Below are 17,676 nucleotides of genomic sequence, written 5' to 3'. Positions count from 1 at the left end.
AAACAGGCTCCGGTGAAATATTCATCAGGCCTTCATCATTTATGCAAGAGATTAGCTCCTCCTCAACACCCTCTTGTATTCACAGGCAGTCATCAACATGGCCACAGAAGAAGAAGAAGAAAAAAAAAAACCTTCTCCAGACCAGGCTTTGACACCGCAGTACTAACTTCACATCACATCACTAACTAAATAACTACCGGAGATAGATTGGTGCTCAAAGGAAAATCTCCCAAAGCCTCAAGATTTATTTCTAATCAAACAAGGCAACCAAGAGGAGTTTGCTCAGCGGGATCATAATGACAGTGCAGCACTATTTAATCAGTCGGTTTGGTTTAGGTCCGTGTACTGCATCAGCCAAGCTCTACAAAGTAATTGCCAGGGATATTACCATTTATGGGACATTTGCATTTTTACTCAGCAACAATTTGAAGCAAATAAGCATCGCGAAATTAAATTTGGGTGGATAACTCTCTTCTGAGTCTGCAACTACACACAAGTAGACATAGTTTAGGAGACGCTGCCTTTTTCACTAACCTCATTCAAATTAAAGTTTAACCTGACGACAGTGTTTGAATTCTTGGAAAATAGCTTTCGTCACTGCAGCACAACTTTTAGTGAGAGAAACAACCATTTCCATTAGTTAATAAGAGCTATTTCCACCTTGATTGTAAACCACAGATTGTAAATGTGTTAAAAATATCAGCACCTTCCCTAAAAGTAGATCCTGCACATCAAAAAGCAGCTTTATGTCTCTGTAAGTCATATTCAGGTCTTTTTCGATAAAGCTGCAAAGATGGACGACGCTGAAACAAACAAAGCAAAACAAATCTGAACCAAAATGTTATTTCACAAAGTGTATTTACTCTATTTGAAGACAAAAAAATGCTTGTTGGATCCCACAAAACACACATTAGAGATTTATGATGCTGTAAAATTGATATTTTCCACCCGAGCGTGTTTTGTTGCACATTAAACTAAATTGGCGCCCGATCTTAATTGAGTGAAAGCTGAAGATGTTCCACTATACTACACACACCTACACAGTGTAATATCACCCAAAACAACTTCTCTGACACATTCACAGAGGTGTGTAATCTGAGTTTTTTTGTTTTGATGTGTTGTACCGAACAGCACCAATATTCTGCCGCTCCCTCTTGAAAGATTACAACCACCTGTCTGTGCAACTCCACCTTTCACCTTGGCCTTAAACACACGCATGAATTCACACAACGTCGTCATCGCTCCTTCTTCATAAGAGGCGGCAGAATTTGTGGCAGAGCTGTCGCACCAAATTGCATGAGATTGTACAAGTGCACTTAATAAAGAGGCGACTGCGCGTGTGGATATTTGAAGCAAACATTGTTGCCGGATGCCTGTTTGAAAATGGCTTTGGAGTGTGCAAAATCCATCCAAGTTAAGACAAACAAACAGACAACTTAGACGGAAATTATGAATTTAGTTTTATAAAATGTTACTAATTAGATTTTCTGTTATATTTGGGTTTATGATGGTTAATTAGATGATGATGATCACAAGCTGGGAGGAGAAGCTGAGAGGCAGGTTTTACTGGTTGAGGCATGAAACTCGAAGGAAGTGCAGCTTAAAAACAAAGCAAATCAGGTTTTTGACCTAATGTGAACCTGTGCAGTGCTGCAGTGGGTTTGGCTTGTTTAAAGTCAGAGAATACTAAATGTTGTTGTGATGTATAAGATCACGCCAAAGTACAAAAGAGTCACGATTTGCACATATTTGGAGCTTTGTTTCCAAAATAACATAAGAAATTATGCAATTCCTGCAATAAAAAGACAATAAATCACAACCACGTGTGTAACAGACGCTAATATGAGCAGCAAATACAGTAAAAGTGAGCATTTAAGTTGTATTAGGGTTGAATTTAGGAGAAAGAATTCAAATGTGGGTCATAACTGTGGCTACAATACGATGCAAATAAGACGGCAGTGACACCAGAAACATAAGAGATTATTTAATTATTGCACTAAAGAGACAATAAATCTCCACCGTGTATGTGAAAGACTCTAGTTTGAGTAGTTAAACTGAGAAAAAGTAAGTTAGAGTTGAATTTAGGAGGAGGAATTCAATTGTGGGTCATAATTGTGGTTGTAATATGAAGTAGCAGTGAAACCAAAAACTGAAGAAATTATTCAATTCCTGCAATAAAGAGACAATAAATCCCAACCATGTGTGTGAAAGAATCTAATTTGAGTAGTTAAACTGAGAAAAAGTAAGTTGCAGTTGAATTTAGGAGGAAGAATTCAAATGTGGGTGATAACTGTGGCTGCAAAACTATGCAAATAAGATGGAAGTGATGCCAGAAACATAAGAGATTATTTAATTATTGCAATAAAGAGACAATAAATCACAACCATGTGTGTGAAGGACTCTATTTTAAGTAGTAGAAATGAGTAAAAGTAAGGTGCAGTTGAATTTAGGAGGGGGAATTCAATTCTGTGTAATAACTGTGGCTGTAATATTACGTAAACATGACAGCAGTGAAACCAAAAACAGAAGAAATTATTTAATTCTTGCAATAATGAGACAATAAGTCACAGCCATCTGTGTGACAGACTCAACTTTGAGTAAAAATTAGCATCTGAGTTGTGTCAAAGTCGCAGCGAAATTTAGGAAGAGGAATTCAATTATGGCTGTAAACAAGACGGCAGCGATACCGGATCAGATCCATCATAACACATTAGTGCCCTGAGCCGATGCTTTGCTGATAATGTGTGCTTCCTGCAAACTTCAGGCTCGAGGCCTTCGCAGTCTACGGCAACAAATTTGCAGACGCCGCGCACAAATTGCACATACTGTGGATGTAACGGTGCGACCACGGTTTATTTTTACTGCCAGCTAACAGCTTGTTTGGTCTCGCTACGGGGGGGAACGCTCCCCTCATATTCTGTGATCTGTCACCTATCCTCTTCCCAGTGTGACAGCAGGGTCGCCACACACACACACACACACACACATTTATACAGACAAATGTGCATGTGCATACACCCGGGAGCCCACCCACTCCTTTCAGCCCCAACTGTCCACCACTGAAATAGCTCACACGGAATAATGAGCTCCTGACACCCAAAATGATATCGATGACACTTGGAGAAATGGCAACGGTGCTGCTAAAAAGACACAGCAGTTAGTGGGGGAGTGAGAAGATGAGGAGAGGCAGAGGAGAGCAGAGCAGGGGAGGGAAGACTGGGGAGATGAGGGCCATTAGCTGCCAACACAATATAACTACCACTTAGCCTAACTAGCAGGCGAAGCGGCAAACTGCCAAATGACTTCTTTTACATGTGTTCTGCTGACATGTGGATGCTTGTTTTGGGTTGGGTGGATGGAGGGGGGGAGGTGGAGGGAGAGAGAGTACAATTCTTTATTTCGAATCCACGGTCAACAAACTGGGGCGATTGTACGCAACGCTATAAAAGAAAGAAAGGAAAAAAAAAGAAAACCTCCTTCCTGAACACATGAATCTGCGAGGAGGGCTGCCGGAATTTGTCAAAAGATCAAGTCTGCTTTTCTTTTTGATAAAACGGGAAATTTCAATAAACAATTCGTTGAGACACAGCAAACCTGGCTCACAGAATGTTATACCAAAAGTGTCCCTGAGTGTTCCTGCTCTACTTCATAACTTTCCTAAACAGAAGAGGATTGGAGGAGTGTTTTTAATTTGGAGATTCGCAACTTACAGATGCTTTGTTCAAATCTTAAAAAGGTCGATAACGCCACTGTTTGCTCGGAAAAGAATAGCTCCGAGAGCCTACGTCGCCTTTTGTCCTCGTCTTTAACGCAGATCAAACGTCAATTTAAAAAAAAAAACCATCTACTTTATTAATTTCAGGGTGCATAATTTCACCGTTTAATGGCGCCTCTTGCGATTTAAAACTACTTAATCTCCCTTAATGCATTTATTTATTGCTCACTGACTCACAGACGACGTCCTCGGAGACGCGAGCTTCTAAAAATACGAGCCGCTCCTTTAATAATTACGGGAGCGGCGCCGTGCATCCTCATCACCCTCATTCGGCCTAGAAATGTCTGCGATACAGTGGCACGCAGCAACGGGACGACGACACACGGCAAACACTCGCACAAACTCAAGCTGTCCAACCACCTACGTATTGCGGTAAATTAAAAAACACGCATGTGGAAATTAACGTAATTCACTGCACCATTCTGTCTATTTTTTTTTTTTACTATTCCAATGCACCTTAAAATAAAAACACGATCCCACAGCAAAGAGGTAAAACGAGAGGGGAAATGTTCTTTCTTCGGATGAGGTTTACCTGATACTGATGGAAGGACAATCACATCTGTTCAGCTGCCACCTGTGATTATATTACTGCCGTGACTTTACACTGAGCTGCCTGACATTTCAGAGGGAAAGGTTGCTAATACTGTCGTGCATCCACTAAGACGACCGCAACAACCTCTGGACGGAGAACGCCGGCTTCACGAAGCCTCTATATTGTCACCGGGCGGCGTTTGTGCAGCGAGCTGCCAGTGATTTAAACAAAAAAGGATTAAAATGCATAGGATGAGGACGTCATTTAAGCTGCTGCTGAGGAGCAAGACGTAAAACAACCTTCAGCAAGCAACAATATCGGGCTGAAAAACACATAGAGGCGAGGTGGAAATGATTATTTACACAACACGCCAAGATTGTGGCAGCAGACTCTCAAAATGTCACAATGGATGTGAGAAAATGAATGCTCGCCAGCAGGTCAATGCGTCCTAATAGATCAATGAAAATGGGACTTGCTGGATTCCCTCTTCGTAAGTGGACGCAGACCGCCACCTGGTGTTCACTCTTAGGTACTGCGATATCAAGTGTTAAAGGCTGCAAAGGCTCACAAAGTTGTAGATTGGAATGAGATAACTTTGCAATAACACATGACAAAATGCTGCTACACCAAGAAGAGAGAGAACACATTAGTCTGATTCTAAGAGCTCTCCACTGGCTTCCAAAAATAAAACTGGATTTCTTATTATCTGTAAGTCTCTGAATGTTCTGGGCCTAAAATATAGTAAAGATATGTTTGCTGAAGCCTGTAAGCTCTCTCAGATCTGCAGGTCAGTCTGCAGACACAGTGGAATAGTGTTTAGTCATGACGTTACTGGAAGCTGCTCCACTTTTTTAAAAAAGCAAGTTAAAGACACTTCTTTAATCCACTGCTTTTAATTATCTAGTTAGAGTCTTTCCTAAACTGCCAGTACTTGTATTGTGCAGTTTTATTTCCCTAATTATAAGGGCTTCTTTCTATTTCATTGCATACTTTATTTTGTACACTTTCTTATTTTTCATATCTTACGCTGTTTTAGCCGATCAGTTTTAACTATTCCCCAAAATTTGCATTCACTTTATTCCACTCGTCTGTACAGTTTGTTCTTCTTATTTAGTTTTACTCTGCTTTATGAATTCTCACACGCTTTTAAAAGCAGTTTGAATACGTTTCGAGTACGATGAGGTGCTATCTAAATAAACACGCTTGCTTTATGATGCCTAAACATGTTTGTTATTATCATAGTTGTAGATATTTATTGTCACAGTTTTTACTATCTTAAGGAAAACTATGTTTGATCATCATGATGCCATAACAGGACAAACAACTTCACACTGTTGTGGCTGTGAATCACCAGTGAGCTATGTATTAATATTTAGATGTGAATTGTGATTAGTTGCTTCTTCCATTTAGCTTTTTAAACGCTTCCCCTTCTAACCCAGTGTTTAACATCACATTGCTATGAACTGTGGGTTATTCTCCTGAGTCTGCAGAAAAGCAAACTTGTGGAAAGTATCTGTGAATGAACCTTAATGCTGATTTTACCAGCAGGACAGCCTTGAGTCCTCACAAACTTACAGCAGAGTCATGCTTTCCACAGCTGCAGAGGAGTTGTAAGTGAAGTAGTGGCTGCCGGTGCTTTGATTTCTGCACACCCAAACATCATAGGAAGTTACAAGTTCTGCAGAAATCCTGTGCTATGTCTGTCCTCTGTGCTCGACACACCTCAGAAATACTCACATTGACTTTCAGCTTAACCTATAAGTGCAAAAAGCTCCTTGTCTTTCTCTGTGTTCGATACGAGGGGCTATGCCACCGTCTGTGGTGCAGACCGACTCATACCTGTTGAAGTATGAACAGAACTGTGTGCTAAGTCCAAATCGGTCTGCACCCACTGACGCAGCAGGAAAACACCTTACAGTACGTGAGCCATGAGTGCAGACACAGTATGGGTACCAGCATGAGAAGATAAAGACGATCTGTTGTGAGATAGCACATAACAAGAAGAAGAGCTGGAGTGCGGTGGCCTGAATACCTGTTTTTGCTGGTGCTGGCAGTAGGGGCGATGTCTGGGGTCAGGACATACAGGCTGTTGTTCTTGGGCAGGTGTAAACTTCTCAGCACCGTCTGGTTACAAACACAGAGACACACACAACTTCAAACTGGTTCTGTTAGATACAACAAGGACATTTGTGCTCAGGACATCTCAATGCATCATTTTCTATGTATGAATATTGAGAAGGGAGCCTCTAACTTGCACTACAAAGCTAGAATTACAAATGTGGTTAACAAAACATTGCTAATAATGTGGTGTTTCTTGTGTGCTTTTGGTTAAAACTGCAAAAAAACAAATAAAAAAAGAACAAGATAAACAGGAGCAACAGACTTAGCTTGCATCAGTGCTTTTCTTTTTTCTTAATGCGCCATCGTGTGTTTGAACTTTTTCACTCACGCTGTCAGACACATCGCCGCTCTTCCATCCCTTCAGCTGCATTTTGGACACTGGGACACCAAGCTCTGTCTCGAGGATTTTTTTGATTTCTCCTGCGAGTTGGAAACGACAAGGTGCAGAGGAACATTTTACTTATAGCCCTTCGTGCACTAAAAGGCAGCGTGAAAACTGTGTTCTGAGTGCGCTGCGTTAGTCGGCGTGCTCACCGACTGTGCGGCCCTCCTCCAGTACCAGCTCTACAGAGCGTTGCCGGTACTCCACCCTGAAGTTGAGCATCCGGGACTGACGCTCTACGATGTGTCGGGAGGAGGGGTTGACGGGGCAAAACGCCGAGGTCGAGGACGACGGAGGGGAGGAGGACGAAGACGAAGAGGAGGGAGGAGGAACTGAGCCTCCTGCTGCTGCATCGGCTGCTTCTGAGTGGCTGGGAGGTCCGTACATGCTGGCCTGGCTCGCCTCGCTGGAGAAGTTACTGCACAGAGGAGAATATTTTTTAAAAATCATGTTTTATCAAAGACCGTGAAGGACAGACACCAGTGAAGAGAGATGAAAGAAACCACCAAAATGCTCTGAGAAACAAAAACAAGCTCTGTCTTACGGTATCTGCTCACTTCTCACATGGTTTTGTTGTCAGCATATTCCCCATGCTGCACACAGTAAATAAAGTCTTTTTTTTTTTTATTTTAACGATGAACAAAGTGTGCCCTTTGTTCCTTGAAGTGTAAGCAGCAACTGTCTTGCGAGAGCAGAGTGCCAAACTCGGGCTTTCGAAACAAAGGCTCTATTTTATTTGGCCCACAACTTCGGTGAGGTCACTGTCCTGAGGCGAAGGTCGACTGACACAAAACCTCCACAAACAGGCCGCACCAATGGGGAGGCAAATTAACCCGACTCTATGGGAGCACATTATAACTGTCTCCTCCACCAAGCCACCGGAGTGAGCAGCAGCTAAGTTAACCCACTCGTTAGTGGTCTTTTTTTTCTTTAAATTAGAATTGCATCTTCAACCTTAGCATGCTCAATACAGGCATGGACGTCGACGAATATGCTCAGTGCATCTGTATTTGTGACTTAGATGAAGATTTAATGCTCAAATAATGCAGAAAACCAGGTATTTGAGAAAAGCTGACATGTGTTAGCTTGTTCTGAGGTAATATATCAATAACAAATGTTTGTAAAACCTCGAGTTAATCCTCCTTTGTGACATAAAACAAGTGTGATGTTGTTAATTTCTTATGTCTGCGTGCAATAATACAAACTTTCCCAATGAAAGCCTTGTCCATACAATGTGGAATATAGATTTAACGGCCGTGGTCGTAATTGCAGGTGCAGCATTTGGCACACTCAGGTGCACCAGACAGACTGCCATCATGTCACTAATGTGTTGTGAAGTGACAGTGAGATAAAGATGATATACTAATGGGGCAGCAGGACAAACATTTAAGGAAAAAATGTGAGCGGTCTGGTCAAGATGATTCTTAGAATTGCTCAAGATGTTGCAAAAACTGTTTATTGGAAGAGCTGTCGACACAAGTTCAAAAAGCCTCTGAGTGCACTTTCACTCTAAAAGCCGTTAAATGTCTGTTTGGGTGCAGTTGTGGGATTCCCAACGTCTAGATGGCGCTCTACTCCCGTACAAGAGGTGTCCTGAAGCAGAAAACACTGTCGAGGCCTTCACCTGTGGACAACCTGTCTACACCGGAGACTGAGGATTTCTATCCAGTTCTACAAGGAAATGATTTTCTGACGCTCCTACCGACAAGACAGGCTTCTTATAATTCTGCCGAGTGAAGAGGACACAAGGGAGGAGGGAAATGCATTTGCGACAGGAGTGCTGGCGAAACCTCCAACTGGCCCCAGCTCAGGTCACGTCATCAGAGTCTGTTTACTGGGCAACGCCAGCCTACTCATACCAATGCCAGCCATTTAGTAAATGTGTTGGCTGCTGGTCACGCTGCCAGCCAGCTTCCTTTCAGAGCAATGTGTGCCCTCGAGAAAGACCAGCAATATTCTCATGGCCCAAGGGCCTTAGCCACATCGCAGCACATGCATGCATGCGCACGAGTGTGTACACAAAATAAAAACGGTTTAACAGAACGTCGCCAGTTTGAGAGGGTTTAGATTAGCTCATTGCATTCACGAGTGTCAACTAACCGTTGAGGGAAAGTGAAGGGCACAAAGCCTCTTAAAGAAACCTTTTCTATTCAGAAACTGTGTACAACTCCATTCTTGGCAGAAAGTGTCCTTGCAGTTGCAGTCTTTTATATCATTCCTCTATTAAACAGCAGAATAGAAACCATAGCAGGAGCAACACACTCCAGCTCTGCAGCCTCTGCCTTATGTGCTGGACATGTATCGATGCATGTGGATGTGCATCTACAAACATGTCTTTTAAGGTTTAACATCCTAAACGTCATTTATTTGAAAAGGCAGAAAATGTATTCGTGCCAAATCTGCACAGAGTTCACCTTGCCAGCTCATTGCTGGGGTGAGGATTTCAATTTACTGGTAATACAATCAGACCTTGGTTTAATATTTCCTGATCTTTTTGTTTTTTGTGTTTTTTTAAAAGCTGTTTTGCAAACACGACAGACAACCCCCGTGCCCAGGTATTCACATCTCCTTGGCGTCCTCCGTATAGCTTTTTACACAGTCATGCTAGCGTAACAAAAACACAACAGTGCACTGAAGTTCGGCATGACATGCTGGTCAGGTGACATTCCTTCAGCGCAGCACAGTCAGCTGATACGTTTCCTCTGATTAAACGTGATATGAATGCCCAGCATCGTTTTTTTATTACCTTTGTAGGATCCCATTCTCCTGTGGTATCACCCCGTTGATGGCCGCCTGTAAACGAAAGCAGAAGTAGACACCGTGATGCACAACGACGACGCTGCTGCATTTCCCAGATAGGCAGTAAAAACAAACAGTAACCATGACAAAAGGTGCAACAGCAGCCGATGCACAAGGAGTAAAAAGACTAGTAAGCACTTCTACACTGTCTGGACATTTTAAAGACTGCATCCTAACATTCACTCATATCACTTTTAACAGGACTATTTTATTATCATTCATCAGAAAACTCAAACATACAAACTGTGTGCAATCCCCGAATGATGACTTCTGGCCTCTACGATGTCATATAATCCTATAAAATGCATCATTTGTGGTTTGAAACCTTTGGGAATTCTTATTTTTAGGTACCTAAATGTTCACAAACCTGATCGGAGCAACATTCACCAGTTATACTGACGGACTTTGAAACATCAGAGTGAGTTTGTGACATGTGCTGGCACAAAGTTTCCAAACAAATGCTGGCAAAACGTGACAGAGCTGGAATATTCAAGGAGAGCGAGCGGTCGGAACAAAGAGGACTGAACGGACACATGCAACGACTGTCAGCTGTGCGGCGAGCTTTTGTCTGAACGGACAATCGATTGTTTTCTCCAGAAGGCTCACTATTCTGCGCTGCACAACAAGCAAACTACAGTTAGTCGTTCTGTGCTGGTGTCCAGGCTTTGCTTTGTGCTGAACGAAGGAAAAAAAACGTAAAAGCAAAAAAGGGAAGTAAGTGTGTGTCGATGCACATTTCACTTTTCAAGATATTGCTAAAGGAACGGTTCATGAAGCAGTCAGTTAAATGAAGAGAACAGCCGCCTCAGTCCTCCCAGCGCTGCTAAACATCTCACGGCTGACCTTTCATGCAGCATTATCTTCTGACCTCACGCATGTCTGCAAGTGCCACAAACAAGAGTCTTTGTCAGAGTTAGAAAATTCCCCTTTCTGATGATGATTTCTGCTGCTTTAAAGGTAACACTCGTGTTTCTTAATTCACTTGTACAGGCACGACTTCGTTGCACTTTCCTGTGTTATTAACCGGTTTCTCCCCCCAGTGGCTTATACTGATAATCTTTAAAATACAAAGAGATGACAGCCCTTTTCTTTGTTAAAATCACTCTGACGTGTCACAACAGGGAACTAGAAAATCAGTGACAGGTCCTGGTATTACACATGCTGGGTCGCAGGCGTACTTTCCCGGTTTAATGGGACTCCTGAACAGAACGGAGTCATTACTACGGCTATTAGCAGCATTTGCTTTTCCTTCTGTGACTAATCAAAATGTGTGCCGTGCAGAGCCTTTAAAAGCGACAACATGTTGTACAAACAGGCTGCACGATGTACCGAAACCCTCAGGAAAAGCGCTGGAATAAATTTAGAGTAACAAAAAGTCACTCTTGCACCCGCTGCTGAGCTGTAAAGTTTATATCCTGCTCCTTAGCTGAGAAAACTGGGTGTAGGCATCTTGGATTTGTTTCAGAAAATACAAGTTGACAGATAAGTGACACTAAAATTAACGGGTGGCTGTTTTAATAGGAGTAGCTGCTTGGTGTTTGTCATCAGTACTGTTCAACAACACACATTGGTAGAGGTGGTTAATGACAGACACCAGGATGAGGCAGATTCTGTGCATGTGAAAGGCAAACAGTGTATTTGGCTCCACATTATAATAAGAAATATGAGCACACTGGCCGGTGGAGAAGTGGATTATACTGAAGGAGTTGTGTGAATATTTCTTTGAGTGCTTTGTAACTTTGATTTTCTGTTTCTTTTTTAAACATACATGGCACCTGCAGCACACCTGGACACAGGACGGGTGAATAAATGCAACTCCACCTCTTCACATAAAGCCGACTCTTCCCAGCACTTTGCCTCACAGCTTTTATATTGTAGCAGTCACAAGGACGAGGTCCGCTAGCCGAACCGAGCGCATTTCAGGACGAAACATCAATAATTTATAAAAGGCTGGGACGAATGCAGCAACCCTCAGCTTCCAGGACACTTTAAAAGATCTTTGTCCATTAAGATTTTCACCTTAAATGACTTCGTCTCATTGACAAACTTGTATTTTATGTTTTTGACCCAATCTTGCTTGTTGAACTTACATGAATATGAGTTAGCGGTCACATTGCCAAACGTCAAATGCTGTCAAATCCAACATTTTTTTTACATTTTCTTTCACCGTCTGGGTTTCTATACGCCATGTTGTGTGAATTTTGATGATTTTATGGCTTGTCTGTTTTATTTTGTTGCCCTATACTTGAATTTTGAAAACTGTTCTATAAATAACGATTATTATTATTACAAAGCATATTCCTCAATTGTGCCTGCAATAAAAAACATATCCACTCCTAAAGAAACAAAAATCTTAGCATCAAAGATCGCAAAAGTAGTAATTCACACAACAAATGATATATTTAATGCATGCATCTGTTTGTTTAGAGCTTCATCGAGGATACGTTGACCATTTTCCAGCCTTTTCTGGGGGAGACAGTGCTGCAGATTTCGGGGGAAGTGTCCCAGCAGCTCTATTTTTACCGTCTCCACTCAACGTCCAGGAAACCACAAGCAGATCTGTTTTTTTTTTTTACAAAAACTAACACCTACTGCGGAGGAACTGCAAGTCATCAGATTTACAGCTGCAGCGAGTCCAGTCCTCGCCGTCTGTCCTGCTGCTGCCGCTGCCTGCTTTGAACTGCTGCCAGCATCTTTCTAAATATAGACTGACCCCTTCCAATACGCTGTAAGGGGCTCATCGTGAATTAATATGAACCTGGCAGGACACGTCTTTCTCATAGCGTCTCTCTAAATACGACACACACTCGATCGCGCCTCTCGGGACGCATTTTCTGTCATAGCTGCTGCCATGAGGGGAACAAAAACCAGGGGATGAAATGATGCTACTGGATGCTAAGTGCCCTCTTGAACTCATACTCCACACAGACTAAGCCTGCATGTCCAAGAGCAAAGCCCAAAGCTTGCAGATAATGAACTTACCACTAAATCCCAGTTATTAAGCTCTAACAGAGTGATTGCCTCTGCAATGTTGTCAATTCCTGTGCAAGCCTGTGGGAAGAAAGAAAAAAAACAGTGAATTACAAAAGAGAAAGGCATTGTGCGAGGTTTTGCTGCAGCTTATTATATGTAACATTCAGATCTGCTGTGACAGAAAAAATACATTTCACAACAAAACAGGAGGAATAGAAGTTCTGCATACACTGAGCTTGCTAGAAACTAATCTCCAAGGTTCAGGAAAACACACTATCGATGCTAGAAGTAGCAGTTGTCAGCTGCTGGAGTTTGTACTGTTCACACACTGACACCTTGAATTTCTAAAGCTTCCATAGCGGTCCAAACAAAGCGTCCTCCTCAAAGTGTAAAAGGATTACGGTGCCAAAAGTGCACTGGGACACACCGATATCAACTGCAGCCCTCATGATATCGTTATAGATAGCGTTATCTATTGGTATTCCTCCTGAAATGTAAAATAAGCAGAATCACATGTAGCACAAATGCTGCACGACGAGAAAGTGGGGCAGTAAGTCAGCAGCATTAACACTCGTTTAAATGTCAACAGCCTAAAGCAAGAAAACCTTTAGAGAAATAGCTTGTCGAGCTCTGGGATGCTCAAATGTTGGGCATTTTTTGTACCGAGAACAAGAGCAGGCAAATACTGGTGTCAGATCAGTCACCGCGACTTCTTTCCTTCATAAAATCCTTCCAGAAGCCGGTGAAAGGGGAACAATAAAAGAGTTTTGACTGTGATTCAAGTTTATGAGTTGACGGTGATGTAACTCCTCTGCTGAACCTCCTTTAATTAACTCTGCCTCTAAATCATTAAACCTTGTTGTAAATGCTGTACACAAAGATACCTGCACCTGTGCCGCAGGTGCTCCAGAAGAGTTTTATATTTCATCTGCTCGTTTTAACAGTTCATACAATCAGCTGTAGACACCTGCAGTTAAACACACACATCCTGAATTAAACTGTTGATTCAGGTTTACTTCCGGTTCAGGAGGAAGACGATTTTATGAACTCATCTGCAACCGTTATTTAAATAAAAGATAAAACTAAGGATGTGATTATTTTATTGAGGCAGAGGTCCGGTGGTATGCCTCTGCCAGCTACGGTTAAAGGTAAAAAGAATTTTAATAACTTGGGTATGACAGATAACAAAAAGAGTTTAAAACCAACACTGGGTCGCTGTGTAAACAACAGAAACACAGACTTTTATCACACAAAGACCAAATGTTTGGATTGTAGGTAGTAAAACTATGGTTTTGCGAGTATTTTTCCGCCTTTAATCAGTTGTTCTTGTACAGCAGAGCAGTAAAATACCTGTTAAATGTGTGACATCTCTAAGCAACAGGTGCTCCACAAAACCAGGATTACTACGCTTGGTTAACCCACCTTTGTGAAAATGAATTTCAATTTTTACTTTTAAAAGGTAAAAACCGGTTTAAAGAGTCTCCAGAAAAGAAAACGCTGCAGACAGTGTGATGTTTTCAAAATCACACCCATAAGCTTCTGTTTCTTACTGATAACTGACTCGGACACGACGGGAGATAAAAAATGTAAGACTGAAGGGAAAAACAAACTCCAAATTAGAACTCTCACTTGACAGTTTAAAGTGCTCACAATGCTGCTTTAAGTACCTTTGAAGTTTTATAAGAAATTACTGTTTTGTGTATTTTAATGAAGTTTCTGGTTTCACGCAACACAACTCAAATCCGAATCAGACGCCCCAGCAGCAAAATAAAACTGAAAACATCTAACCAGAGAGAGAACAACTGGTTCAAACATTTGAAAATTATCACCTTGATGTCTGAGCGTTGTCGGACTGCACGGGGCTTAATGCTACAGTAGCGCCCTAATAACTTAGACTTCAGAGGAGGCGTGTTAATAAACAATAACACTCTTTTCTTTGCAGTTTTAGCTCTATAAACTGTCTTTGCGACGTGTGATGACGTGTTGCTGCCAGTGGCCTAATTAAACCTGTGGCCTGTCTTAATCCGAATGAGTCACACATCAGGGAGGAGAAATTAATCGATTTCACATCAAAATTGCAATTTAACACAATGCAATTAGAAAACTGCAAAGGCTGCAATTTGCATACGAGTTGCTGTTTTTTCCTATTTGCCTTTTTCACTGCTGAAAATTTGCAGCAGTGAGAATATTGGAAATATGCATGCGTTACAGAACGTGACCTTTCTAGTTATTAAACCGAAATAGAACTAAATGCAGCCCCGTAACAATGAAAACACATTTTATTGTGCCATACTTAGCTGTTGTTGTATAAACCGTCGTAACACAAGGACAGATTATTCAACATTAAACTCCTAAATAAACTTGATGTTTTGCCTATAGCTGAACTTTCCCCCCTTCAAATAATTTGCAGCATCTCTTTTCTCTTTTTGAACAGCAGTCACCCAAATAACAAAAAACTTTTAACCAGAACCAAGGAACATGATCACATCGCTCCTGTTTCAGCCTCTTTACGCTGACCTGCAGTATGTTTAAGGACAGATTTTAAGATTTTAGCATCTACTTTAAGGCTCTCCTTGCTACAGTTCTCACTTTTTAGAACTGTATGTGCCAGGACACACTTTGAGATCAGCAGGTAGAGGTTTTTTTTTTTTCCTAAAGGGGACAGAAAGTTTGCATTCGGGGCCCCTGGGCTCTCAAACGATCTGCCAGAGAAAATCAGGTCGGGTGAGTCTGTGATCTTTTCAAAAATCTCTTCTTAAAACACAGGCTGCATTCCAAATTGCATGTTTTGTCTTTTTGTACCACAGCTGCAAAGTTCGCGCTGTTTCAGGCAGTCTGCATACAGTTGGGACACACTGCTTCATCATGATAGCGACCCTTAAACTTTGACCGTCGCAGTCTGCTGAGTGAACTGAGCCGTCATCGGTCTGTCTGCTGTCAGCAGCTAAAACTTGTTTATACTCGTGCGAGACGCCGTGATGTAACCGTGTCACTGAGGATTGTGGGTCAGAAACGCCAGCTGGCTTCCATATTGAAAAAAATCAAATGTAGTATAACATCCGTGTATTTCTGGCAGACTGCATTTGACTTACTGTGTATTAGGACTTAGCAGATCTTTTTTTCTGGCGTACGATAAAGTATGATAGCATGACTACTGGAACGCAGCCAGACTTTTATCGGTGAACCTTTCCTGTTTTATTTGAACTTCCTTTGAACTGTGTCATGTGTTTCAATATCTCTAACACTTTGTTTCTCCACTGTGCTGGTTTTACACTTTGTTGGGTTTGTTGTGATTTCATATCTGTTTTATTTTGATATTTTGTGAAGCCCTGTCTAACTTGGATTTTGAAATGTGCTGTATAAATAAAGATATGACCATTAATTATAATATTAACTGTTTCTGAAATAGTCTATGCACATCACAGTTAAATAAGAAACCACAAAACGTCAGTGTGCGATTTCTTAATTCTCCTACTGACACAGCTTAGCCGCTACACTACAAATACAATTCTTCAAATTCAGTTATGGTTTCTGGCTTTTATTTGCCACCACAAGATTTCCAGTTGCCCCATCTGAAAAATGTATGATGCTTATAAAACAATGGCCTTGAAACTGCATGCATCTCTATAAACGCTGACCTTCCCCTCTTACTGTCTGTGCACTGAGCTCCAGGGATCCTCCAGGAACGGTGATTTTATGTGATCAGTAGGCTATGGTTTTTATTGATCTGTTATCTTGAAGTTGGTCCATGTTCAGTGTTAGTCTGAGTGTGGTCCTGACAGCCACAGTTTAATCTGACGTTACCTCGCCAACCTTAAATCCGACTAAATCTGTCGTCAAACAAGTCTTATTATTTAACAGCCACACCTCATATATTATTCAGCACGTCTGGGTTTAAGCTGTCATGGCAATGTTTTTTTACAAATTCATGCCATCCTCTTTCTGCTGTGTCCTCACTAGATAATAGTCTGTCATATTTAAATCTACTGCACAGTGAATGTGGAAGTCAGATCAGAAGTTGTTCAGCCCTAATAAACATCCAAATTCCCCTCAGATCAAACAGTGGAAAACACACACCTCAGTGCTGGTTAACTCTCTTGTCAAACATGATTAAAGTGAAGCTGCTGGTTGAAAACACGAAGCGACAACAACACTGGAGGAGGCACCACAGAGAAGGCCTGCAGTTCATTAGGAGAACATTTTGTTTTAGCGCTGATAAAATAAACAGCATGCTTCACTACTGCCAGTTTGGAAGAGATTAACGTCTCAACTGAACTGCAAACTGGGTTAGAGAGGCTGCTGTCTTCGAGGGTGACACGGTTCCTAACGAGGCTGTGAAACAAAACAACAGGCGACGTGTAAACAAGCTGACAGTCACCGGGAGCGTCGTCGTAGCTCCGCGTTAGCTAACCGTGTGTCGAGCAGGGAAACTCGAAACCGGCGAAAAACACAAAACGCTCCGCAGTCTGCGTCGGCAGCTTTGGGGAGCCGCTGTCTAGTTAGCGAGCACGCAGCTAGTAAGTGTGTTCAGAGTCAGGTTAGCGAGCTGTCAGTGTGTTAGCTCGCTGTGCTAGCCTCAGAAAGCTGCTGTTTACGACGGCGGCCAGGTCGTGTGTGCTGTTGTTGACATCAGCCCGGAGCACTTCACCCACCGCCGACACGTTACCGAGCATAATATTAGGCACAGAAGAAGGAGACACACCTGAAAGTCGGCCAGAATCATCTCTCTGTCCATGTTGCTGTCGCCGCTTTCGGAGGCCATGGCAATGACTGGCTAAAAGCAATTCTTCTTCCACTGGCTCTCGTCGCTTTCTCGCCTCACAGAAGGACACTGAGAATCAATAAAACTATTTATTTAGCCGTGGCGCGGAGACAAAGGCCGCTCAATGGGAAATGTTTAACTTTATCGGGATTCGACGGCCTCAGGTGGACAGAATTCAGTAAAGTAGCGTTACAGTGTTCAGTTATCTCATATCATTATTCTCAGCTAGTCCATTGCGGTTTACGGTGACGTAAACGCGACCGAAGCTGTCGTAAAACACTCAAAGCGAGGACGTAAAGTTAGTACTCGAATCTTTTTTCCTTTTTTTTTTT

The 17,676-nt window shown here is 42.0% G+C and overlaps 1 protein-coding gene across 1 annotated transcript in view; it reads right to left on the bottom strand.

Moving 5' to 3' along the window:
* Positions 1-17,575, bottom strand: part of faf1 (Fas (TNFRSF6) associated factor 1) — a 71,525-nt gene extending 53,950 nt beyond the window's left edge. Inside the window, exons 1-6 of the mRNA XM_008299504.1 lie at positions 17,285-17,575; positions 12,592-12,660; positions 9,557-9,603; positions 6,963-7,228; positions 6,757-6,848; positions 6,340-6,431 (exon numbers count right to left, since the gene is read on the bottom strand). Coding sequence (XP_008297726.1) covers positions 6,340-6,431; positions 6,757-6,848; positions 6,963-7,228; positions 9,557-9,603; positions 12,592-12,660; positions 17,285-17,344 — 626 coding nt within the window. The 5' untranslated portion in view covers positions 17,345-17,575. The remainder of the gene's footprint in view (positions 1-6,339; positions 6,432-6,756; positions 6,849-6,962; positions 7,229-9,556; positions 9,604-12,591; positions 12,661-17,284) is intronic.
* Between the last annotated feature and the right edge of the window lie 101 nt (positions 17,576-17,676).

This window comes from Stegastes partitus, unplaced genomic scaffold (assembly GCF_000690725.1).
Source record: "Stegastes partitus isolate 25-593 unplaced genomic scaffold, Stegastes_partitus-1.0.2 Scaffold1426, whole genome shotgun sequence".
NCBI classification, from domain to species: Eukaryota; Metazoa; Chordata; class Actinopteri; family Pomacentridae; genus Stegastes; species Stegastes partitus.
Note: the sequence above shows the minus strand (reverse complement) of the source record. Positions and strands in the feature narration are given on the sequence as shown.